Here is a 25,730-nt window from a genome sequence, read left to right as displayed (position 1 = left end):
CAATACATTCCTGAGGGTCAGCCCTTTCCCCCACTTCATAGGTCCTAATCCATGTCTGAGTTTGGGCATCTTATCTGACGATGTCCTGTTTCTTCCTAATCCCTGTCTACGCCAGACCCTCTCCCTGCAGACATCAGGGCACAGTTCATCGTGGGGGAAGTGAAGAGAGAATTTCAGTGTCTGGAGGAATCTCCTGGAGGAGCTTGTTAAGAACGGGCTCCTAAGCCTAACCTTGGCTATTCTGATTTAGGGGTCAGGGTGGAGCAGGCACACGGCCTGGCTGGAATCCTCCGGGAATCACCTGAGACTCTGGTTCCTCACTCGTCGAGTGGGGATGGTGACACCCATAGCGTCCCGCACGTGGGGCTGGGGTAGGCTGAGTGTCCAGCGATTAGTGCAGTTGCTGTGGCAACAGCCTCCTGAGACCAGCCTCTGATGGGGAGTCCCTGAGTCTTCCTGTGTCGCAGAACAAAGGCCAAGTCACTTTCTTTGATTTCCCTGAAGGGGAATCTGGCCAGCTTCGAGGCCATAGTCCATGCTGTTTTATGGTAGGAGCCATTTCATGGGAGGCCGGGTCAAGGTGGGCAAGGTGGAGAGTGCATGTGTGCTGAGGCTCCCTAACCTCCCTCTGGGTTCCCCAGCATAACACACTATTGCAAAGGGCAGGATCCCGCCCCCTTCCAACAGCATGTCTGGGTGATCTCTCCAGGGCCAGGGCGACGGGGCAGAGATGGGCTTCCTGAGCAGTTTGCATACCACTTACCCAGCCCCCAGCCCTGTTCACTTCATCACTCCGCTCTGCGCCCCCGTGGGGCTCTGCCTGCCTTCCCGTGCCCTTACCACCACCCGCGTCTACTCCGCTCTGGCCATGAGTGGCAGCTCTCTCAGTGCCTGGCCTGGAGGAAACGGCGTGGGCATCTCAGTCGAATGCAGCTGAATTAAGAAGCAGGTAGCACAGAACCCAACCCTGCTGTTCCAAGCAGCTGAAATGACTCTTTGGATTATCTGCGTCAGTGAGTGAGGACGGAAAAGGAAGCAGCAGGGCCTGGATTCTCCGGGAATAAATGAGGGCTTCTCCAGGGGGCTTTTCCCCCCCGGGGGAGAGGGGGAGCTGTGAGGCATCCTGCTCCCATCTGATGGCCGAACTGCCCGCTCCTTCTAGCACCTGATGCTGACTCTGCCACTCTTGTTCTCAAGAACCTGTTGTGGCTGGACTGAGCATCGTGTCCAAACTGCCTCAACCTCCCCTTAAACCAGCCCCCGCCTTCCAGCACTGCTCCGGTCCATCCAGAAACGACTCCTCACTGCTAACCATTCTGGCCTTTGCATCTTTGGTTACACTGCATCTCCCAGTTGGAGTGACCTTTCTCTCAACGTCTGTTATTGTCAAGACAGCCTCCTCTGTGAAGCCCTCCATGACAATCCCAGCCCATTTGCTCTTTCCCTTATCTCACCAACCAGCATCCAGACATCAGGTGCTTCACGTCGTCTGAGTGTGGCGGAGTGGGCATCGGAAGCAGGTAGACACAGCCCTGCTCTGCCTCTTCCTGGCTATGGAATCCTGAGCAAGCTACTTCCTCTCTCTGAGCCCATTCTCCCCCAGCCCCCCAGCCCCATCTGTGGAAGGAAATAGTCCCTCCTCACAGGGCTGCGGTGTACAAAGTGTTTTGCATGCTTGGCTCACCCAGTCCAGTCCGCTCATTTTACAAACGTAAGAGTGAGGCTCAGGGGAGCTGGCTTGCCAAGATCTGTGTCTTAAGTTAGTGGTCAGGCTGCCACTCTGGTGGCAGTGTGCTCTTCCCCTAGCATCATGCCTCATCCTGACCTTCGAATACATTTACATTATTTCCTCGGACAAGTCATCTAACCTTTGGGACCATTTGGAACTTCAGGGGCTCAGGGGAGAGCCAGGAGCGGCTGAGGGCCCAGCACCGGGGTGGGCAGTGGTCTGGGGCCATGACTGCTGCCTGTGCTTCAGCCAGGGGTGAGGAAGGGCTGGCACGGGGCGGGGTCTCCTACTCTTCTGGAGATGAGCCCCTGATCTGATGGGGGTGCAAAGCTAGTGAGTGCACACAAAGGGGTGGCAGAGAGCTCCCTGAGAGGGACCGACCAGAAATGATGGGGAAGGTCCAGCTGATGCCATCTGAGCAGGAGGCACCACTGGGTAGCGAACAGCCACTGCCCCAAGTCCCTAAGTATCCCCGACTGCCCCCGCCACCCTAGCCCCTATTCTGGGGCCTTCTGGTGTAGTGCGACGGCCATCACCTATTCTGATTGGTTTGCCCACATCTTACCGGTTGATAGATATTTAGAGTATCATCCCCCAGGAAGAGGCCTGCTGATCATCAACAGTAACCCATCTGACCCATCTGGGGGCGCTTCTGGGGCAGTAGGAGCGGGGGCGACGGCACGGCTCTCTATTACCCAGCCTGGCGCTGTGCAGATCTGCCTGCCACACCCTCTCAGAGCAGCTGGTCCCCATTTCCATGGTGCCCTGGCCCATGTTTGCAAGGCAGCTTTCTTTCCTCAAGTACCAACTGTGTGCAGGGCGGCCGGAAACTCCTCTCACACTGCTGGGCAGGTGGGGGCTGGCACTTGGGGAGGTTGAGCCAGGAAAGGATTAGTAACCAGGCAGCGGGTGGCTCAGAGCCGTGTGCCCGGGCGAGCAGGCAGCCATCAGTGGAAGGCGCTTGGCAGCATGGCCCACCATCCCCACTGAGAAGAAAGCAAGAGGTGGCGGGGGGAGCTGCCCCAGCAGCGGGGAGAGGTGGGCATCTGCCTGCACCCGGGACAGCCACAGCGACGTCTGTCTGTTACCCTGAAGTAGAGACAGAGGGTTTGGGTAGCCCCCTAACTCTTGAGAAGCAGGCACGTGGAGGCCCAGGACCACGGAGGACTCAAGCCCTAAAGGGTGGATGGGCAGACGTGCTGGCTAGCAGACACCAGCCTAGCGGCTTAGGACAGGAAGCCATCTGACAGGAAGCACCGACTGCCAGCCCCCGATGGGGCCCCAGAGCAGTTGGGGGGACGGGCTGAGGAGACAGAGTTAATCTGAAGAGCATCAGGGCAGCTCCCTCCAGAAGGTGACCTTGTGTGTCGGGACAGCTGCCACCCGTGCTGGGCATCTTTGGGGCACAAAGGGCAGCTGGCTGGGCCAAGGCTGGCCAGTTCGTGGGAAACCAGCCAATGCCTTCCTTGTGGCTTGCTCTGCTGTTCCCCCTGGGGGGGCCCATGCTCCCCTCTAATCCCTTCCTTCCCCTTGCATCTCGGGCTCTGAGAACAGGTGAGTGACAGATGACAGGCTGGTCCGTGCTGGACGCTTGCTCTCACTGAGGGGCCTTTAGGTGACCACCTGCGGCATGAATCTTTCTCACTGGTCAGCCTCCCACGGACAAAGGGAAAGGTCCTGAGATGTGGCGTCCCTGGCTCCCCCTCCCCAGCCTCCTCCTTCCACACGAAGAATTTTGATTGTACGTGAGTAGAAATCCATCTGCTCAGAGGATAATTAGAGTTGACCAGGATAAGGTGATAATACCTGTGGCTTTGACTGCAGATCCATGGGTTCTCCGGGACCCTCACCCTGCCACCATCACAGCTCTCTTAATACCTAGGCCCCCTTTCTCTGGCCCAAAAGAGCGAGTGCACTGCTGTCACCTCCCTGCTCCTAATGCGTCCTGCAGTGGTTCACACTGAACTGCAGGGCATCAGACTCCAAGTTCTGAGCCACTTCCGACTCACTTCTTTCATTGCCTGTGCTTTTGACAAGCCAGAGCCAGAAAGGCCACATGGACCACTGGTGTCCTCCATGTGTTTTCTCAGCCCTGGGCCTTCGGGAACCCTGAGGTAGGAAAAGTCCCTTAGAAGAGCAACATGGGTCACTTGACATGTCCCAAAGGTGCCAGGGTCTCTGTGGGAACTGACAGAGAACAGGGGTCATTTTCTAACTAAAGTGTTTATTTCCATTCAGTTCACTAACCGATTGTTCTGCTCAGGTAGCTGCATTTGCTCATAGGAGAGAGCCTGTGGCCAGACCGCTTGGCTGATTATTTTCCCACGGCCAAGACTTTCAGACCTGGGCAAAGGTCTGGTGGAGGGAAGGAGGTGGGAGAGAAATCACATGCTTTCTTGCAAGGGGAGGAGAGGAGCACGCCTGCACATGGTCTGAGGGTGATGCTCTGGAGGGCTGGGATATCACAGTGAATGACCTGGGTCCTGGCCTCAGATGCAGCCTGGTTTAGGCTCCCAGAGACAAAACTGGGTTCTGGCCATCCGAGGGCACTCAGGAACCTCGAAGGGGCCTGTTTGCCTGGGAAGTACTGGATAGACTGGGACAGGAGATGGAGATGTGGGCAGAGGCTTCTGACCCTGCAGCCTCCTCCTCAATCTGTTGCTTTCAGAAACAGTCCTGGGGTGGGGTGCTCCTCCACCTTGGCCCCCACCCTCCACCCAAATCTCACTCAGTCTCTGAATGGCCCAGATGGCCCTGTGGCAGTCGGCCTTGGTGAGGCCTGGCAGCAGGTGGGAACTCTATGCAGGGGGGAGGAGGGAAGGGTGTCAGTGAAAACCATATAAAAAACCCAGAAATGTGCATATAAAATCTCGCCCTTGGTGTATTGCCTAAGTCAGTAAGCAGAAAGCACCTTCTTCCTGGAGAAGGATCAAGTCCTCAAAAGGTAGGAAATGTCAAAGTGTCACTTCATTGTCATAAAAAAAAAACCAACCAACAAACCCCAACCCCCCAAACCAAATCCACCCCTGACCAAAATACCCCCGAGTCCACAAATTGCTGTAAACAAACCCAGATGCAGGAGCAATCCTTCTCAGTGGCAGTCGTAGCTGATGGCAGTCATTGCAGCATCAGTCCTCCAGGTGTGGACCGGCAGGAGCGGGTGCCCAGCTGGGCCATGGCCGCCGAGCTGTGTGCATGACGTGGACATGAGCTGCAGACCGGGGGGAGGGGGACAGTCAACCTCAGGAAGGCTGACCTTTCTGGCGTCCCCACGTTCTCCCTGACCCAGGAGGACAAAAGTCCCTTTTCAGCCCCGGGAGCTGACAGGAGAAAGAAGTCTCTTTCATTGGAGTTTCTAGAATATTCTCCAGAGACAGAAAAATTCTTCTGTTTGCCCAGAGGCAGCGGGACTGGATTTTCCAAGAGCGGCTCCGGGGTTGGTTGCCCATCGCCCGCTCATCCGCCTGGTGCATGGCTGTTGAGTGAGACCTGGAAGAGCAGCCCCGGGGACGGGAGAGAAGTGTGGCCCCTGTCTCTCGCCTTCACATTTGTGTTCCTGAAAGTGTTTCTTGGCTCCGGCCAGGTCACCTTCCCAGAGGGAGTTGGAGAGAAACTGCTTTTGATCTCCGATTGGACAAACTGCATGAATCTCCCAAGCCCTTTTTTTCCTCCAAGAACAATGATCGCTTTCCTTATGAGAATCCTCTTTAAAAACTATTCCTTGTATTTCCCGCCCCCTCCCGGGATCTATTTTCTTTTGTCCCCATTCCCTTTTTTCCATCATCTGAAGTTGCACGTGTTGTTCTTGGTGACGTCTCATGGCTGGAGCGCTGCTTGGTTCTTCCTGTTGCCCGTGGCCTCCTGGCAGGTGGCTGACCCTGCGGTGGACGAAGAACCGGGGGCCAGCATGTGGGGCGGAGGGGGCGGGGCCTGGAGGAAGAGGTGAGCCGAGGCAGGTGAACGTCAAACCTCCACAGACTGGATCTGGTTCATCTGTGCCCGCATCACCTGGATACTGTTCAGGATTTTTTTCTGGTGACCAGCCAAGGTGACCCCAACCCGGAGAATGTCCCTTTGGGAGAGAAGCACATGTGTTAGGGAAATGCGGGGGTGGAGGGACTCTTTCCAGGTAGAGCTGCCTGGGCTTTTCCAGGGGTTTTCTGCTGGAGAGGGCAAGGGAGGGGGTGAAGGACCTGGGGGAATGGGTGGGCATCTGGAGCTGGAGTGAGTGAATGTTGAGATGGGAGGAGCCCGTGATTAGGAATCAGGGTGCCTAGGTACACGTGTCTCCTCTGCTTCGGGGGAGGAGAAGGGAACCTGCATTTACTAAGTACCCAGTCATTCACTTTATATCTCCTTTCATCTTCCTACCACTCCCCAGTTTACAGAAGAGAAAACTGGGGCTAAGAAGGGTTCTGTGATTTGCCCAAGGTCGCAGACAGTGGCTGGCAGGAGACCTGGGTGTCGATATGAATGTGAGTCCGTGTTGGCCATCTTGCCCCTTGGTCCCCCATATCCCTGCTGGGACACTGTCTATTCCTCACTTTGCAGAGCCCCCCCACGTGGTGGGATGGGTGGGGAGGGGGGCTAATGGCAGTGGGTGGAAGCGGCTGGGCACTTACTCCATCATCATCTGCGACACGACATCGAAGGAGGTGAAGCCGGCATTGGCGAAGCTCTCCTTGTACTGCCCCATCTTGATGGCCTCCAGCCACTCGTCCACTGTGTTAAAGCTGGTGTAGTCGGGGATCGTGCGGTCCAGCAGCGGCAGGTTGATTCTGGGGGTGGGGTGGGCAATGGGGACGGTCAGGGCACATGCTGACCTGGGGGTGAAGGTAAGCACTACACTTGCAGGCTATGTGCGTACCTGCACGCGTGCATCCACGTGTGTGAACGCAGGTGGGTGTGTATGTATGTGAGCATTTCTGTGTGAGAGCAGGAGTTTGAACGCACGTAAATGTGCACACATATGTGTGAGTAGGCGAGAGTGAGTGTGTGCAGGACTCAAAGCTGGGGTTACCTGGAAAGTCTAGGGAAGCCTCTACAGGGACTGCGGAGAGGCTGGACCACAGTGGTGAGGCGGGAGATGCTTCTCCATGCTTCTTCTTTTGAGGAGGAGGGATTTCAGCTGGACTAACTGTGCTGATTATTTGCTGTTTCCTCCCCTGATGCCATTCTGTCCTTCTCTACCGTGGTTGTGCTACAGGAAGCTGATCTTGTGGACTGCCTCTCCAAAGTCCAGACGGAGCTGGTGGGGCTAGTGGGAATGACTTCCTGGCAGGCGAGGTGCGAAGTGACCCTCAGGCTAAAAGCTCAGAGTGATTTTTATCCGAAGAATCAGGAATGGCTGATGCAGGGTCATGGTGAGGAGGGATGGGCAGAGGCAAACACGAAAATCTCTTGGCCCTAAGAACTCGGCAGGTGAAGGACTTGGGCCCAGAGAGTCTCTGGCCACAGCCAGCCCTGGACCCCAAGGACATCTAGCCGGATGCCGCTCAGAAACCTTGTGTGATCAAGAGTCCTGAAGTGTAAGAGTGTGCAGGGCCAGGGCTGGCCTGTTGAATCTGCCCGGGCAAGGCAGTTGTGGTTGCAGACCTGATGGAGGGCACCCTGGGACCAGTGGGAGAAGGAAAGCTCCGGGATCACTGGAGCTAGCGCACCTCCTGAGCCAGTCTCTCTGATATAAGGATGGCAACTCGAGTGTGGGGCGCGCGTGCACGTGTTTGTGTGGTGAGTATGTACTTCTGAACGTGTGTGCTCAGGGACCTGTGGATGTGTGTAGGTGTGAGCGCCTGAGAATGGGTGTCTCCATGTGTGTGAGACTGTGAGCGCAGGCATGAGCGTTTGTGCCCAGCTGTACGTTCACGTACACGTACGGGACTATATGTGTGTACATGCGTGTGTGTGTGAGCCTGGCCATGTCGAGGAGGTTGCAAATGCGAGTCGGAGGGTCCAGGTTTAAGTGTGGAGGAGGAAACTGAGTGAGGAGTAAATCTATTCACCAAGATTCTGACGATTTCTCTTAAAAGCTGTCCTCTCCGACCATGCTTTAAAAGATGCTTCCTCTACCAGACTGGGCTTCCTTCTCCTTCTCAGGATAGTCTGTGTCCTACACTCTGCACCCCAAGGTAGTCATCTTTCCAACAAACACTAGCGCTGCCCTTCCCCATCCCAATTCAGCTTTACCAGAGGGGGCGGGGCCAGGGCAGAACTGGGAAAAGGGGCGGGACAGGTGAGGCGGTACCCGGAAGAGAGGGGCGCCATGGCTTTGAGGCTGTTAGGGTTGCGGATCATCTTGTCCAGCGTGTTGACGATCTGGCCGAACTTGGGTCGGTGGTTGCGGTCCTTCTGCCAGCAGTCCAGCATGAGCTGGTGCAGCGCGCTTGGGCAGTCCATGGGCGGTGGCAGCCGATAGTCCTGCTCTATGGCATTGATTACCTGGGGACAACACAGGGGCCGGGTGGGGCTGGCTGGGTGAGGTAAGAGCATCTGCCCTCTGGCCCGGCCCGTCTTGCCCCCAGTACATGGCACGACAGACTTGCTTGGTTGCCGTGGCAACTACCTCCGCTTCCTGGAGGCAGCCCCAGTATGTGCCTCACCTGGGTTCCCACCATCTGTGGCCTCGGTCTGGCCTGGCAGCTGGGTGTTCTGCTCCCCTCACTCACCCACCCAGCACCCTGAGATACCCTCTGCCTCAGGGTCCACCGGGCTGACCCTCCTGTGGGCAACCCCACCTGGCTCTTCTGTCAGGGAAAAGAGCCCAAACACCTCTCCAAACTCTCCTGCCCCCAGGGCCAAATTCATCTTCCCCAGCTTGACTGTGGGTACCTTCCCTGCTCAAGCATTCCCTGTTCTGGCGTTGCAGCGGATCAGAATTGCTCGGATCGATTTTCAAACACCCCATCACTGAACCTCATCGACCTCTCGGATCAACTTTCCTCTCCATGCTCCCCGACACGACCCCTCATCATCCCACTTCTGGGCCTTTGCACAGGCTGTTCTTTCCATTGGAAGCCCTCACGTCTCCAAGTCCCACTACTGTGTGAGTCCCACCTGTCTGTGAAGACTTCCTGGCTCATCTTGCCCACACTGCCCTTGCTCCAACACCTACAGGGCTGGACACCTGCCTCCTCCACTTTAGTACCTGATCATACATAGCACCTGATAACTACATCTGGTCCCCAGAATGACTGTCTTGTCTCCCACACGGGTGGTAAACACCTGAGGGGCAGATATGGTCTCATTCAGGGTTGGCCACAGGTGACAGCATTCTGAAGATTTGCTGGTTTGTGGATGGGTACGCCTTTCCTACTCTTGAGTCCCCTGGAGAGTCCAGGGTCCCGTGCAGACGTTTGAATCAACCAACATCGGGCTGGGATCTCAGAGACCTTGTTCCCACTCCCCTGAGAGACACGCAAAAGGCCAGAAGTTCTGGATCTTCCCCTCCTGTCTGGCTGGCCAGAGAGGCTCTGCCCATCCCCTTGGAGACTTACGTCCTGGTTGGTCATGTCCCAGTAGGGTCGCTCCCCATAGGACATCACCTCCCACATGACGATACCATAGCTCCAGACGTCACTGGCCGAGGTGAACTTCCGGTACTGGATGGCTTCTGGGGCCGTCCAGCGGATGGGGATCTTCCCACCCTGGGGAACAGAATGAGGAGGGTTAATGGGTGGGAGGCTTACCTTCACGCCCTCTGCTCGCAAAGCTCCCCAGCCTGTGCCCTGTGCCGCAGAATCACACGAGGTATCTCACTGTTCCCCAGACTCACCTTTGCTGCTCTGGGCCTCCAGGCGTCTGCACATGCCTTCCCCTCTGCATGAAGTGCCTTCTCCCACTCTGCCATCTGGTAACCTCCTTCTCGTCCTTGAGGTCCCTCTGCAAATCTTTCCCTAAGTCCCATCTGAACCACCTCTGAGGCTAGGGATTGTGTCTTATTCCTTTCTGTTTAAAACTCTTCAACAACCCCAACAGCTTTCGGGAGAGAGTCCTGAGCTGGGGCAGTCAAGAGTCTCCGCGATCTGGCCCTGCCGACCTCTCCGGCATGGGTGCCCACCAATTTCCCTGACAGCCTGTGTTTCAGTCACAGCTCCCCATGAGAGTACGGCATCTGACAAACTTTTACTGGCACCTGGCTTTCAGCTCAGCTATCACTCCTTCTTGGCAAGCCTTCCTCTGCCTCCCAAGGCTGGTGTCTAACTCACAGCCCCGTCACTCTCTGGTGCTCTGCACATCTGTGTCCACCAGTCTGTGAGCTCCAAGAGGGCAGAAAACATGGTTTATGTCTCTACGTCTCCAGGGCCCAGCACAGCGCTCGGCATGGGCAAGCGTTGGTGAAAACGTATTGCGGGGAGAGATGGATATTCGTCCTCCTCCCCGGCCCTGTGACTCCACTGTTCCCTGCCTCCATCTTACCAGGGCGCTGGTGTAGGTGGGGTCTGAGGTATCGTCCTCCAGAAAGCGTGAGAGCCCAAAGTCAGACACCTTGCAGACCAGGTTGCTGTTGACGAGGATGTTGCGGGCAGCCAGGTCGCGGTGGACGTAGTTCATGTCTGCCAGGTACTTCATGCCGGCCGCGATGCCCCGCAGCATGCCCACCAGCTGGATGACTGTGAACTGCCCATCATTTTGCTTCGGGAGAAGTGGAGGAAACACAGGGTAAATGGAAGGGCACGAGTCAGATCTCTGGAGCATTCTCAGAATGGGAAACCGGAGCAGGACCCTGCTGCCCTGCCCTGGGCTCTCGGTGGGAAGGACTCAGATGCTCAGAGACCTCAGAGAGGCCAGTTTCAGGGTGGTGGAGAGAACATGGACTCTGGAGCTGGTTTGACTCTGGCTCTGCCCCTTGCTGGCTGTGCAACCTTGGACATGTGACCTAACCTCTCTGAGTCTCAGTTTCCTCATCTGCGTGTTAAATGGGGATAACTAACACCCACCTTCTAGGGCTGTCAAGAGTTCAACAAGAAGGTGCATGGAAGGTGCCTAGCACGTACTAGGTGCTTAATAAATATTTATTAAATAGCACCTAGTCTGATGGCATACTTCTGATTCCTAGTCAGTGCTCTTTGTCTAGCTGGTTGACTGTGATCTCTTGGGGGGCCTAGAAACTTTCCTCTGTTGGCCTTGTGCTCTGAACTCTATCCCTGTACAGCTTTGGGAAAATCCAAATCTGGTAAAAACTCTAGACTCAGGGTCAAGAAACCTTGCTCCAGTCCTGGCTCTCATCTCGACCCTCTGGGTGACACTGGGCAAACTCTACTTCTCTTAGAGCCTCAGTTTTCTCTTGTGCATAGTGAGAAGGCTGGCTAAGAGCTTGGAGGGAACAGATTTCAGGTTGTATGCCAACTCTGATCAACTCGCTGTGGTTTCCCGGATTGAGGAATTCCTAGATTGAGATGGACTCTGAGATTGCTTCTGGGTTTAGTGGGACAGAGTCTGGGATTTATTAGCAATGCCTGGCACGGGTAAAGGAATGGAAAGTGGCAGAAAGCAAGCCATTCTTGACCTAGATCTTGCCAAGACCCTTTCAGGCTCTGACAGTATAAAGCTGTGTCTACCACTCCTTTTCCTGCCCCACCATTCTTGGCTTCCCTTACCCGGAGGAAGGAGTCCAGGGAGCCATTCTCCATAAACTCAGTGATGATCATCACAGGTGTGCTCTTGGTGACAACACCCTCCAGGTGGATGACATTGGGGTGGTCGAACTGGCCCATGATGGAGGCCTCGCTCAGGAAGTCCCGGCGCTGCTTCTCAGTATAGCCCGACTTGAGCGTCTTGATGGCTACAAAGATCTCTCTCTTGCCTGGAAGCTTCAGGTGGCCGCTGCATACCTCACCAAACTCCCCTGGGACAGACACACCAAAAGAGGCAGGATGTCACTTACCAGGTGGAAGTGCCACCTCCCTCCCTGTTCCCTCTGATCCTGGGACCTGCAGGAGCTTTTCCTCCTCAGTGGTCAGCTCATCCTCCCAGACACAGAACCCCTTTATAGAATGCAAGGGCCCAGAAGAGTCTCAGCCACCTTTGGGAGTAAGAGGAAACCTTTCATGGCCGTCCTGTGATATTTGGCTGGGTGTGGGGTAAGGATGTAGGGGAACCTGGGCAGATGGAGCGAGGGACCTGGGATGAATGGTGGGAAGGACAAAGCACTAGATTAAGTCCAGAGACCTGGGTTCCAGACTTAGCTCAATCTCTGATGTGATGTGCAAGTTCCTTCCCAGTCCTGTTTCCTCATCTGGTGATGAAGTAGTTTTACTGGGCGAACTTTGAGGGCCCTTCCACCTTGGGTATTCTGAGTCTTCAGGCCTTGGAGGGTCCTCTGAGGCTCCTGCCCCACATCCTGCCCTCTATCCCTGGAGTACACACTGGGGTGGTCCCCTGACCTGTGGCTGAGGCCATGGTACCTGAGAGGGTACCAGTCACCTACCTGCTCCGATCACCTGCTCAATTTTGACACAGGAGATGTCAATTTCCTTGGCAAACTCCCGCACTGCCTCATTGGGGTCCTCGTAGGTGAAAGGGTCGATGTAGATCTTCATGCCTGGGGTCACTGGGACAGAAGACCAGGCTCAGTCATGTGCGCAGACACAAGATGTGGACAGATAGAAAAGTGAGAGCCAGTCCCTCGGTGGAGGGAAGTACACTCCCATGTGGCCCCTGTATGAATGGGGCAAGCCCCTGCATTTCACTTGACCTCTCTGGGTCTCAGTGAGCAGATGGGCACTGAGCTGAGTAGAAGGGTGAGGGGAACAGAGAGGTCAGCAGGGATAGCAAATAGGTTCTCGTTTTTGTTCCAATTCTAATTGATTAATAGTGGCTTCCTGGAGCAGCTAAAAGACTGTCAAGATTGATTAACAATGTCTGTTATGAGTGTGGGCATGGAAGGATAGATAGGCTTATCACTCTTGTGATAGACAATCAGGGGGTGCAAAGGAAGAGGAAGTCAAGAAGGAAGAGAGAGAATTGGAACAAAAATATAGAAAGAGCAGGCAACAGACCATGTTCTTGGGCTTCTGCTAAGGAGATCTCCCTGCCTTTCAAGGCCTCATTCAAGCCTCCTCTCCCCTCAGGAGACTTCCTGGCTGCCTTAGCCCTCCCAGGCACTGGAACGGCTGCCTCACAAGGGTCTGAGTACCCATGGCTCCTGGGCCCACTTCCCAGGTCCCCCCGCTAGCCAAGTCTTAAACCTTTCTGGATCTCAAATTCCCTGGTGATCAGTGTGAGGCTGGCCATGGGGCATATGAAGTTGATTCCTGATCTGATGTGGATTTTTACTTTTTGATGCAGAAGGGAAGACTGTAACTTGGATGTTAAAGACCCAATTCTGACCCCAGCACTGAGTCAGCAAAATGCTTTGAAGGAAGGGAAAGATGATCTATCCCTCATTCCCCCTCCCAGATAACTAGTCTTCCACTTCCCAGACCATCTGGCCCTCACCCAGCCTGGGCCTCCCTCTGGCTCCCCAGCTCCCTGCCCACATTCTCCCACGGCTTCAGGAGTTGTGACTTTGGAGCCGCAGCTCTGGGAGTTGGGAGGTGAAGTCCCTGGGCCATAGCAAGTCTTGGCTTGTTGGTGAGTGAGGCCACAGCCCTGCTCAGTTGTGTGATCTTGGACATGTTAGTTGACCACTCTCAGCCTCTAATTCAGACATTCCAGTATTCCAAGAGCTGGAACCTCTAACACAGGGGTTGGCAAAATGGCCCACTGCCCATTTTGTAATAAAGTATCATAAATAAAGTTTTATTGGAACACAGCCACACACATTCCTCTGCCTGTGGCTGCTTTCACGCTACAGTGGCTGAGTTGAGCAGTTATAACAGAGACCATAAGGCCTGCAGAGCCTAAAATATTTACTGTCTGACCCTTTACAGAAAAGCTTGCCAGCCGCTGCTCTAATACATTATCCTCATTTTGGATTATTTGTGTGGGTGTCTGTCTAGCCCTTTAGGTCAGGGTTTTCTTAATTTGGGTCTGTGAACCACTTGGCAGTCCCAGGATGGGTTTGGTGGAGCTGCTGAAATGGAATGCATTTATTATTATTGTCTCTTTGAATTAGAAAAGTAATTTATGCTCCTTGTAAATAGTTTAAAATTTACATAAATATATATTGTTGAAAGTAAAAGTTCTCCAAAAATCTATCCCTGAGTATAGATTTTTTTTCTGGATTTTTCTGTCTTATAATTTTATATACACACATATGCATATTTGTGTTTCTCCGGCCATAGGATCCAAAACTTTTAGCAGACTCAGAGGAGTCTGAGACCCTAAAGAAGTTAAGAACCACCATCTTAGGCTGTGGGAGCTGGGGAAGAGGGGGATGGTGCATGTTTTTTTCTCATTCCTTTCTCCCTGGCATACTGCATAACGCTCTGCACATAACAGACACTGAGTGTCAGACGACAGAATCCAGATGATAGAGATAGAAGAGAATAATACCAGCTTCCACTTTCTTAGCTGTTTGTCTGTGCCCGACACTGTGCCAGGCTCTTTACATGCATAATCTCATCTTCTCCACCCATCAACTCTTGGAGGAAGGGATCATTATTCTCATTTCACATGTGAGAAAACTGCAGCTCAGAGAGGCCAAGTAATCTGCCCAAGGCCACACAGCCAGGATTTGAACCCAGGTCTGTCAGAATTGAGCTGAGGGCCAGGGCTCTTAATCACCATGTTCACTGCCTCTGGAGGAAATCCACCCAGATCTGGTCCATGCGTCCTCCTCTTGGAGTACTCAGCTGTGACTCCTTCCCCAAGTCAGCCCTCCTCAGAGAGGGTGCATCAGCTCCCCGGAGATGCTCTCTTTTTTGCCCAGACTCAGTGTCTGGCCTGTGGTTCTTGGCGACTGACTTTCAGTCTCCCTCCTAGTAGAACTGGCAGAAGCCCTTCCTGCCGGGCCAGCTGGGGAAGAAGGACAGGAATGGGTCAGCTCAGGGAGCTAAGGAGAAGCACGGCAGGAGCTCAAAGCCTAGTTGGGCGCTGCCAACCAATCAGATGCCGTCCCAAGCCTTGGTCAGGAGTGCTAGTCAGGAGGGCTCTCTATCCCTTACAGGACAGAGGTGCATGCCTTCACCTGGCATTCCAAGTGCTCCGTGAGGGGCTCCACTTACAGCTCCCTTGTTCCTCTATATGCCAGCACAAGGAATTATTTACCCAGAGGTCCCAGACACACCTCATAATTGCTTGCCTCCATGCTTTTGTTCATGTGGTTCTCTCAACCTGGAACACCCTTTTCCTCCTTTGTATCCAGATCAAATGCCACCTCCCTTGTGAAGCCTGCCTGGATCCCTTCAGTGGAGGCCAATGCCTTCTCCTCAGGCTCCTGCTGCCCTGTCTCCACACCCACTCCCCCGGATGTCTGTATGGCTTTTCTACCTTGTATCAGGGCTCCCCGATTCACAGGCCCACAGCCTCCTGCCACCCCTTTCTGGAACACTCTCCTGCTGTGAGAGTGCTTGCTTTACCCTCCCTCCCCCAGAGGGACAGAAGCCATGTCTATCTCTTCTCGCTAAATCCCAGAGCCTGGCACATAGAGGGTGCTGGAAGAATAACAGCATTACTCATTTACATGCCCGGGTTTTCTCTCTCCACCTGTTTGGGGTCATGAGTGCCTGATGAAAGCTATGAATCTGCTTGTTGGCAAAGTATTCACGTGTATGTGCACATGCCCATAGTCAGCATATAATTCTGGAATGTTCACAGGCCCTGGAAGCTCTAGGAGTCTGTGAACCCCAAGTTGTGAGCTCTTGCTCTAGAATGTTTCCTCTGGAGTATATGTGAAGGTGGTATAAAGTAGGTGCTTAATAAACGCTTTTGAATGTACGGCTCTGAGCACAGCCATCCCTGCTTTGGTGACCCTTTGGTTTCGCCTCACCAAAATTAATAACACTATTGGCTCACAGTTTAGCATGGATTTACCACATACGAGACTCTTTTCTAGGTACTTTATAGGCATCGACCCAATCAATCCTCCCTAACAATCTTCCCAGGTAAATAGCATTATTAAGCTGAGCTCTATGGAACTGTCAATATTTGACTGCTTCTGACCTACAGAAATGGCAATTTCATTTGGTCCAATATAATATTATCCTTCCCATTTTTGATGAAGAAACTGTGGTATAAGAAATGTTACATGACCTGTCCAAGGGGACATGGACACAGCTAATAAATGACAGAAATGTTGTTTGAATCCAGGCTGCAAAATCTACACTTACAACTGCCAGGCTACCAGTTTATTCTGGGTGCTTCCCCAGCCTGTGTCTTGGGATAGAATGTGAGCTCCTTGTGGCCAGAGCCTTGCACAAGGCCAAATGCTCCCGGGAGGGGCATTTGCTGAACTGAAGTTGGATGAGGACCCCTGCAGGCAAGAGTCTTCAGAAAACATTGGACTCTTGGATGATTTATGACTGTCAGGGTCACCAACTGCCATCCTGAACCCACATGGGAAATTCAGGATGAGGGAAGGAGGATCCAGGCATCCAGAGACCTGGATTTGAATCCTGGATCTGCCAGTAATAATGGTCACAGATAAGCTGCTTTATGGGTTTGAATTCAAGATCAACCACTGTATTGATCTGGCTGTGTGAACTCTGGCAAGTTACTTAACCTCTCTGTGCCTCACTTCTTTCATCTACAAAATGGAGATAATAAATAAACAAATTCCCTACCTTGTAAGGGGGTTGCAAAGGTTAAATGAGAATCTTTTTAAAGGGCTTTGTACAGTATTTGGCAAATAGGAAGCACTGAATAATTGTTAACTGTTATCATGAAGAGTTGGCTATTGTTAAATATTATTATTACAAAGCACTTTAATATCCATTAAATCCCTTAATCCTCATAACTCTGTGAAAGTATCATTCCTACTGCTTCCCATATAAAGATGCCAAGGCTCAGAGAGGTTTGATGGCTTCCCCAAGGTCACCTAGCTGGCCAGTAGCAGAGTATGGCTGAGAAACCAGGTGAGTCCCCCCGGCTCCACATCCAGGCACCATAGCCCTCGGTACTCATTCAGCACCTGCTGAACGATGGAAAACATGAGCCCGTGAGGGTGACTTGGAGCCATCACACACATACCCGGGCCTCAGCTTCCGCCTCTGTCCCAGCCACAGAGGGTTGCTGGTGGATATGCGATCACAGGGCTGGCAGGGCTTTGAGAAAAAAAACAAAAAACAAAATCCTGCTCAGATGCAGGGCGTAGGAGCTTGAGCTTGAGAATGTGTTGATCTGTGAACAACACGTTCTATTCTGGGGTCTATTTTGAAAACAAATCCCTGCTGTCACCTGTTTCCTTGTTACTGACTCACCCTCTAAATAGTGATGCTCCCAAATGGTTCCAGGTGACGGAGCATGTGAGCCTGTCTTATTCTAGCTCAGAAGGGTGTAGGTAGCACAGCGTGGCTAAGTGTGTGTGCTCTGGAGCCAGACACCCTGGGTTTGTACCCTAGTTTTTGCCTTGCACAGCTGTGGGACCTCTCTGTGTCCTGGTTTCCTCATACTCAAAGTGGGAAATTATCAGGATTAAATGAATAAACACACGTTAAGCATTAAAAGAGTTCTTGGCACACAGAACACAATACGTTTAAGCTACATCTACGATCATGATTTTATTACTTGGGGAGTAGGATGGGGTGATGGAATTTATGAATTTTATTTTTAACATACAGGTGGATTTTTATTTCTGTGTAGTTAAATTTGTCCACCTTTGTCTTATGGTCCTTCCATTGCTTTTGTGCTTAGAAGGTGCTTGTCCATCCACATATCAGTTAAATAGTTACCTAAATTGTCTTCTGGAAATGTTAATGGTTTAATTATTTTTACATTTATGTCTAAAATGATTTTTAAGCCCAGGAACTTTTACTTCAAGTTAAGTCTTACCCAGAGGCTTAATATCTAGAACTCCTTGGCTTTGCTCTTTCTTGCATACCCTGTATCCAATCCTGCAGCAAATCTGGTGGCACTACTTTCAAAGTGTGTCAGAATCCAACCCCTTCCCACCACCTCCCCCGTTGCCACCCTGGTCCAGCCACCATCATATCTTCCCTGGATTATCCCAGCAGCCACCTCACGGCCCCTGTTCTGTCCTTGTCTGGCACAGCCCAGCCCCTTCAGTCCATTCTCCACACGGCAGCCAGAGAAATCCTGTGAAAACTGTAACTCAGAGCACATCAGTCTTTTGCCCAGACCCTTCCAGAGGCTTCTCATTTCACTCAGAATGAAAACCAACGTCCTGCAACGGTTGATAAGAATCTGCATGTCATGGACCCTCATACCTCCTGCTCCTGCCCCCTCACTCTGCTCCAGTCACACTAGCTTCCTGGCTGTTTCTGAACCTGCCAGACACATTCCAGCCTCAGGGCCTTTGCACTGGCTATTCCCTCTGCCTGGGATGCTCTTCCCTCAGGTTCTATACAGTTCGCTCCCCCAGCTCCTCTGCACCTTTGTTCAGAGGAAGCCCACTCGCTGAGGCCCACCCCTTCTCCCCTATTTAAAAATGAAGCGCTGACACCTGCAGCTCCCAATCACCCCGTTCTACTTTGCTTTTTTTCCCATGGCACTTTTCATCTTCTGATATACCATACGCTTTACTCGTTTATTGCATGTGTTTTAAAAAATTCCCTGTGCCTCCCACTAGGATATAAGTTCCACCAGGGCAGGGATATTTGGTTTGTTTACTTGTGTGTCCCCAGCACCTAGAGCAGGGCCTGACATACATCACGGGCCACAACAAATATGTGACAAATGAAGCGATGTGCTGATGACCCCCCTTACTTGGTGGCCAACTGAGGAGCCCTGCGGTACCCCACTGAGCCCATTTGGAATTCCTGTTTGCTGAGTGAACCGAAGCGAGGACCCACATGTCCCCTCCCTGCACAGGTTGTTGGTTCTGCCAGGGTCAGACGGAGGGGAATCTCTGCTCTGCTCTTCTCTCTGATCCGCTCCCCAGGAGGGGCATCTGCTCTGGGAGTGTGTGGCTCACGTGCCCCCAGACCTGGCTGAAGGTGGGGTGGGAGGGTGCAGGAAATGGAGGCACTGAGCAGGCACAGCAGGGGGCCTCCTGCCTCCCTTCTCTCCCCTCCCAGGCCAGAGCCTGGGCTTCTCACCATCTCACTCAACTCCTGTGTTTATTCTGCAAGGCTGTACCCAGTGCCTGCTGTGTGCAGGGCCGCCAGCTGGCGTTGGGGAAGCAGTGGTGAGTGTCAGACAATTTCAGGTCCCCACGTGCCCCCAGCGTAATGGCGGGGAGAAAGGAAGCGGCCGTCACCGCGCAGCCAGGTAGGGGGGCGCGGTGTAAGCACAACGAGGGCCCTAAATCCAGGGTGGGGTCAGGGAAGGCTTCTCAGAGGGGTCTGTATATGATGAGGCCTGAGGGAGAGGGAGGGACCCAGGTAAAGAGAAGGGGGAGTGCTTCAGGCAGGGGGAGTGGCATGTGCACGTTCCTTCGGGGAACCGCTGGGCATCGGTCTGACCGCAGCAAGGGTGGAGGCAGTGAAAGAAGGCTGGACAGGTTGCTGGGCACTGGCAGTGAGGGCCCGGGGTGCTGGCCCCGCTGGGGTATACATACTGTGGCCACTGGTGTAGTGCTGCAGCTTGTCCGTGTACTCCGAGTCAGCGCGCTCAAACCCCCGTCTTCTGGAACAAGAGCAAAGGGCTGGAGCCACCTGGAGGCACCCGGGGAGCTGGGAGCCACAGTAGGTGATAGGGAGAGGGTGGGCAGGCCCTGGAAACCACCGCCTTGCCAGAGGATGCCCTGCTGGCCCCTGGCCGAGCAGCCTCACCCACCCTGGTCCCACTCAGCTCTTGCCACCTCTCCTACTTCAAGTCCAGGCTCACGATTTCCCCTGTCCCCTCACCAGCTGAGCCCCTTTCAAACAGCAAAGTCATCTCTGGCCATGGCCCCTGGCCCCAGAAACTCAGGGGCTTCTGTCCATCTGACCTTATGACCTAGTCTGTTCTTAAGTGGGGAGCTCTAAGGAAGAAGGGAGAGTCTTTGCATTAAGCCCAGCAGAAGTCCAGGAACCGGTCCCATCGCCTGCCTTTGCCTGTGCTGTGCCAGCCACTTGGGATGCCCTTTCCTGCACCTCTTCCTGTCTGTGTCCTCTCCCCTTCCTTCCAGCCACCTCAGCCAGGGGGGCTTGCCCGAGTTCCTCAGCCTGCTTATGGCCCTATTCATGAAGGGGCCTCTACTAGAGCAGAAAGTAGGGTGATTGGTACTCCCTCTCCACCATCCCTGGCTCCCGGCATCCTGCAGTCTTTCCCACCCACTGTTCTGAGACGTCCCTTCATGCTGGAGTATTAGTGTCTCAATGTGCCACCTCCTCGAATAGTGGACTTGTCCAGGGCAATGCTTGACTCAAAGGGATGGACTGCCAACGGTGGCCATTTAGGCAGTGGGAGGACACTTGTGGGTCTCCAGGCCACCCGAGCCCATCCTGTCCCCTCTGTTCACAGACACTGTTCAGGAATGGCAGAATGGGTGGACAGCCCTCTTGGACAGCCAGGCCTGGACCAGGCTGGGGGACACCACCCACCTGTTACACACGATGGCGATCACAACCACAGCAATGAGGAAGACCAGGCCAGCTGCCGAGGAGCCGATGATGAGGGGCAGCTTCTCCTGGATGCTTGTCTGGTACTCGGCTGGGGAGAAAGCACAGCACAGTGTTCTCAGCCTGGCTCTGGGGGTCATAACCCCCTGCATCCCCACCACACTGGGTCTCCTTGGATCCCAGGTCTGTTCCGCTCCTGGCAGAGCATCTGTCATGCTCGGGTGGAGAACTGGCCCTCACTGCCTCACAAGTAACCTTGGACAAGTCCGTGAACTGCTCCAACTCTCAATTTCTCATCTATAAAATGGGCATAATAATGCCTGCATCTCAATTTGATAGGAAAATCAATAATAATAATTATCTGACACATATACAGAGGCAGTTAAAAGCACAGACTCGGGCTTCCCTGGTGGCGCAGTGGTTGAGAGTCCGCCTGCCAATACAGGGGACACGGGTTCGTGTCCCGGTCTGGGAAGATCCCACATGCCGCGGAGCGGCTGGGCCCGTGAGCCATGGCCGCTGAGCCTGCGCATCCGGAGCCTGTGCTCCGCAACGGGAGAGGCCACAACAGTGCGAGGCCGGCGTATCGCAAAAAAAAAAAAGCACAGACTCTGAAGCTGAACTCCTTGGGTTTGAGTCCCAATGGTGCCACCTACTATCTGTGTGATCTCTGGTAAAGTGACTTACCTCTCTATGGCTCAGTTTCCTCATACGTAAAGTGAGAAGAAGAATAATTCCCATTTCATGGGATTTTTGTGTAAAAGACTTAGCATAACTTGTAGCACATAGTGAGCACTCAGTAAATATTAACTACTATTGTTTTTAAGTGTTTTAAGTGTCTGTCATGGTTAAGTATGTTATGCATCTTGTGTGATTCTCAGAATAGTCCTATGATGTACTGCCTATAATTATCCCATTTAACAGATCAGGAAACTAAGGCTTAGCAAAATTGTGATTTGCTTAAGGTCACACAGTTAGAAAGTGGCCAGTGCCAGCATCTGAACCCAGGTCTGTTTGATCCAAGGCCATGGGCTTAAGTGAGATAATGTGTAAAATGTGCCCAGCATTGGCCCTGCCTCTTGGAAACCATTCGGTGCATTCTCAATGTCATCAACATCTTCATTGTTTAAAATTTTATTATTACTACTTCTCATTGCCTCCATGACCGGACAGGAACTTATTGAAGTCAGGGACTAGGTCATTTGTGGGTCCTCAGAACCAACACATATTTGTTGAATTAATAAAGAAAGGTCTTGAGACAGTTCCCCAATCCCCAGGTCAGTGACCCTCATCCAACATGCAAGAGGACCTAGAGAGGTGAAAAACGCTGGCCATGAGGAAGGGGGATTTTCCAGAGGAGGTGAATACTAGAAGAGATGGTGGAGCTATAAGGGAGGATTTTTGTGATAAGAATTCAGGGGTCCAGGAGCCTCTGAAATGTTCAACCAGGCAAAGGCTGAGGCCCATGCCCAGTGGTTGAAGCAGATGCTAAGAAGGGATACTGAAGTCTGGTCGTAGGTATTCTGCTCTGGAGTGTGGCTGGTTGGGGAAAGGACCCCCAGACTCACAGCAATGACAACTATGACCTTAACTGCTATCTGGTGAGCACTAAGAACGTGAGATGTAGTGCCAACCCTGTGCTACGGCCTGCACCTTTATCCCCCATCCTGACCCTAGTTTGATGATGACGATGATAATGAGTTAGCTGTTATCATCCCCATTTATAGATCAGAAAATTGAGGCTCCGAGTGGTAAGGTGAGTTACTCAGGACCACACAGCTAGAGCTGAATTAGCACTGTTGGGCATTAGAGTCTGCGTTCTATAACTGTGCTGCTTCTCAAAGATTATTAGAGCAGGAAGGGTGCTTAGAGACCATGTGGTCCCAAACTTGGAGACACAAAGCACATGGGCTACAACCTTCCATTCTCTTGCCCAGGGAAGACATTACTAATCCATCCCTGCACTCCTCCCTGCTGAGCTCAGACGTGGCTTCAGAATTCTTCTCAAACCAACCGCAAGTCACTGGAGCAATGTATGGATAAAATGTTTGCTCTCTCAGATGGAATATGATACTTTCATTTCATAGATGAGAAGAAACTGGCCCAGGGAATGGAATTGGCTTGCTCAGGGTGGCTTTGCAAATTGGGGCTGAGCTCCCAACGGTCCTGGGAAAGGACACGACGGTAACGGAGGAGTTCATATCTTTTCCGGGCCACAGAAACAGTCCTCTATATGTGGCTGTGCGGTTTGTACAGTGCACGAAGGTTCTCACCCGGGAGGGAGGGAGAACCGACATCTAGAAGAGGGGGTACCTTTTCTAACTTGCACAAAGGCACTTTGTAGGAGGTGGTCCTGGTTCTGTTTGTAGAGTCAACACCCTCCTCCTGCCCTCTGCACCCCGCTTACCTTCTGTCATGGTCTGGAAGTACATCTTGCCACTGTAGCGCCCGTAGCCCGCCACGGTGCGTGCCCGCACCTGGAAGACATAGATGGCGCCGGCTTTGAGGCCCTGCACAGTGACCGTGTTGGTGGGGCTTTTTATGGCTGTGGCGTTGTACTCACTCAGCTCCTGCCGAGGAACAGAGAAAACAGTTAGTGAGGTTGTAGCCCAGAGTCCACCATCCACTCCTGCCACTTGGGGCAGGTCTGGCTACTGGACAAACATCTGTGGTTCCAAATTCTTCACTCCTTTCCTGTAACAGAATCACACACCCAAACCTTTTGCGTATGATTTGCAACACCTCCCACAAAAGAAGGCAGAGCATATTTCTTTGCCTCACAGATGTTGAATTTGTTCATGTGACTTGGTTTGGCTGTTGGGATATTCTAAAGGACGTAATGCAAGTAGAGGCTTTACATGTGCTTGTTGATTTGACCTGGTCTCTTATGCTTCTGCCATCTGCCATGGTGAGGCTTAACCTGGGTAACAGCTGGTTCCAGAAGGAGAAACTTGTGAAGAAGACCTTGACCTAACTCCTAGGCTGAAACAGCACCACCTCAGTTGACCCACAGGAAAAAACCTATGAGCAAGAAAAATAGCCACTTGTTGTAAGCCACTGGATTGTTGGAATTGTTTGTTCTGCAGCATCATCTCAATAACAGCTGACTAATACACATATGCTGAGTGGCCACTGTATGCAGACCCCGAAGACTAGACTGTGGGTTCTTAGAGACAGCAGGGAGAGGGCCCAACTTACTCACCTCTGCATCCCTCTTCCTGCCTCATGCCTCTACGGATTGAGTGGACGGACCCCCTTTCAGCCTCAGCACATTTGAGTGAGGCAGGAATTAAGGCCCAGAAAGGGAAAATGATGCTCAAGGTCACATGCATCAGTTGGTGGCTGCTTTGGGACTCAAACTAAGTCTCCTGCATGGAGCCGCCTCTAATACCCATGCCTTTGGATACCCAGGACCTGATGTTCCCTCGTCTGAGAGAGGAGAATGCCAATTCTGACCTGATCACTGCCCAGGGTGACCTGAGGAGTCTGGGACAGGACAAAGATCCAGCTGCTGCAGTGGGAGTGGAAAAGTGCTTGAGTTGATGCAGATGTTTACCAGCCTACATGATGCTTGTTCAGGTGTCTGTCAGCTACCCAGCAAACCCTCCCCAAATACCCTCTTTGCATAGGCCCTGGGTTGGGCACTAGGGACCCACAGGAGGTAAAGCAGAGGCCCTGGCCTCCTTGGAGAGCTCAGTTCAGTAAAGCAAATGGTGGTGAGGTCTTAACCCTTTGAGGATCATGAACCCCTTTGAGAAACCGATGAAAAGCTATGAACCCTTATGTAGAAAAATGCACACCTGATTGCACATGTTAATCCTGTACATGGCCGGGTATGCAGAGCCCTTGAAAACTCTCATGAAACAATTAAATTCAGTGTGAGCAATGTTATTACAGATAATAATGGTAACTGCAGTCCTATTATGTAATTACACAACTACCCTGTAATAATGTAATTACAATGTTATTATAGTGGATAGGTTAAAGGGAACTGGAGCCAGACTTTCTCGGTTCAAATCCTGACTCTATTATTTACTACCTTTGTGACCTTGGGCAAGTTCCTTAACTTCTCTCTGCCTCCTTTTCCTCACCTGTAAAATGGGGATAATAATAATAATAGCTACCTCAAAGGGTTCAGAGAATGAAATGAATTAATATGTATGAAATGCTTACATGGGTAGGGTAAGCGCAGTGAGCCCAGGGGCATGTGACCTGGCCTGGCTGGGGGATATCAGATGATGTCAAGGAAATCTCCCTGGAGACTGGGGGCAACTGGAACGGAATCTTAAAGAACAAATAGAAGTCACGCAGGCAAAGAAGCGGGAGGGTGTTGCTGGGAAGGAGCAGTAGGTGCAAAGGCAAGGAGGTGAGAAAGAGCTTGGGATGTGGGGGCAGTAGCGGATAGGCAGTCTCTTCTCCTGAGCCAGATCACCTGCCTACTCCTCCAGGAAGCCTCCTCGACTTCCTCACCAGATGTGCCTCCCCTCCTCTGAGCCCTGGAGCACTTGCTGTCTGGTTTCGGCTATGTCCCGTCACCCTAGGCCCATGCTCATCTCACTCCCTTGATTGTAAACTCCGGAGGGAAGGGGCTGTGTTTCGTTCCCCTGTACCAAGCATAGGGGCCTGCATGCAAAGTCCTTTGCCAACGGCCACAGGGCGAAGGCTGTACTCCTTAGCCTGGCATTCCAGACTCTCCATGACTTGGCTTTTGCCAGTCTCTCCTGCCACATCCCCAGGGTCCTCCAGGCTCCAGCTATATGCAACTGCTTCCCCTTTCCCTAGTAGGGTTGCCAGATTTAGAAAAAACAAAACAAAACAGAATGCTCAGCTAAATCTGAATTTCTGCTCAACAATGAATAATTTTTTAGTATAAGTATGTCCCGTGCATTCTTTGAGACATACTTATACTAAAAATATATTTTAAAAAATTCAAATATAACCTGGTGTCCTATATTTTATTTGGCAATCCGGCCTTACCTGGACACTCTGAGCCCTTGCAAGTGCTGTTGCCCCTGTCTGAAATACTCTTTACTCATTTGCCTGGCAGTTCCCTACTTATCATTCGAGACTCAGCACAAGTATCGCCTCGGCTGGGGAGACTTCCCAGATGTCCCAGCCAGAGACTGCAGGTCCATTGTCTCCTCTCCCACCCACTGTTCTGATATAAATGTGTCTTCTCTAAGCCTGTGGGTTCCCTGGGGCAGGGACCTTGTCTGGTTCATCTCTGGGACCCCCAGGCTGGGCACCTAGTATGTGCTCACTAACTACTGACATAATGAATGAATGAGTGAATGTTAAACTATTCATTCTATGAACCTGGGGTGCAGTCCCACAGTTGGCCACTAGGTGCCGCTGTCCAGCACGGGATGGGCTCAGGCTTGAAAAGGGGGATTGGATTCTGCAGACGGTGGCTGCCCGCTTAGAGGCTGGAAGTTTAAAGTTTCTGATTGTATGAGGAG

General features: G+C 52.5%; 1 protein-coding gene across 2 annotated transcripts in view; it reads right to left on the bottom strand.

The window, feature by feature from the left end:
- Window positions 1–5,436: 5,436 nt before the first annotated feature.
- The window catches only part of EPHB2 (EPH receptor B2), a 121,027-nt gene continuing 100,733 nt past the window's right edge, over window positions 5,437–25,730 (bottom strand). The window contains exons 6-16 of one of the 2 annotated variants that reach the window (XM_065876391.1): window positions 22,679–22,841; window positions 20,254–20,362; window positions 19,287–19,351; window positions 12,156–12,278; window positions 11,326–11,573; window positions 10,145–10,360; window positions 9,223–9,372; window positions 7,974–8,167; window positions 6,352–6,507; window positions 5,699–5,801; window positions 5,437–5,607 (exon numbers count right to left, since the gene is read on the bottom strand). In XM_065876391.1, the coding sequence (XP_065732463.1) occupies window positions 5,437–5,607; window positions 5,699–5,801; window positions 6,352–6,507; window positions 7,974–8,167; window positions 9,223–9,372; window positions 10,145–10,360; window positions 11,326–11,573; window positions 12,156–12,278; window positions 19,287–19,351; window positions 20,254–20,362; window positions 22,679–22,841 (1,698 nt within the window). Of the gene's footprint in view, window positions 5,608–5,692; window positions 5,802–6,351; window positions 6,508–7,973; window positions 8,168–9,222; window positions 9,373–10,144; window positions 10,361–11,325; window positions 11,574–12,155; window positions 12,279–19,286; window positions 19,352–20,253; window positions 20,363–22,678; window positions 22,842–25,730 lie in introns of those variants that run through there. The other variant, XM_065876401.1, reaches the window with a different exon arrangement.

The sequence above is a fragment of the Phocoena phocoena genome, chromosome 1 (genome assembly GCF_963924675.1).
Source record: "Phocoena phocoena chromosome 1, mPhoPho1.1, whole genome shotgun sequence".
NCBI lineage: Eukaryota > Metazoa > Chordata > Mammalia > Artiodactyla > Phocoenidae > Phocoena > Phocoena phocoena.
The sequence above is the reverse complement of the archived record's forward strand: the minus strand, read 5'-3'. Positions and strand labels throughout refer to the sequence as shown.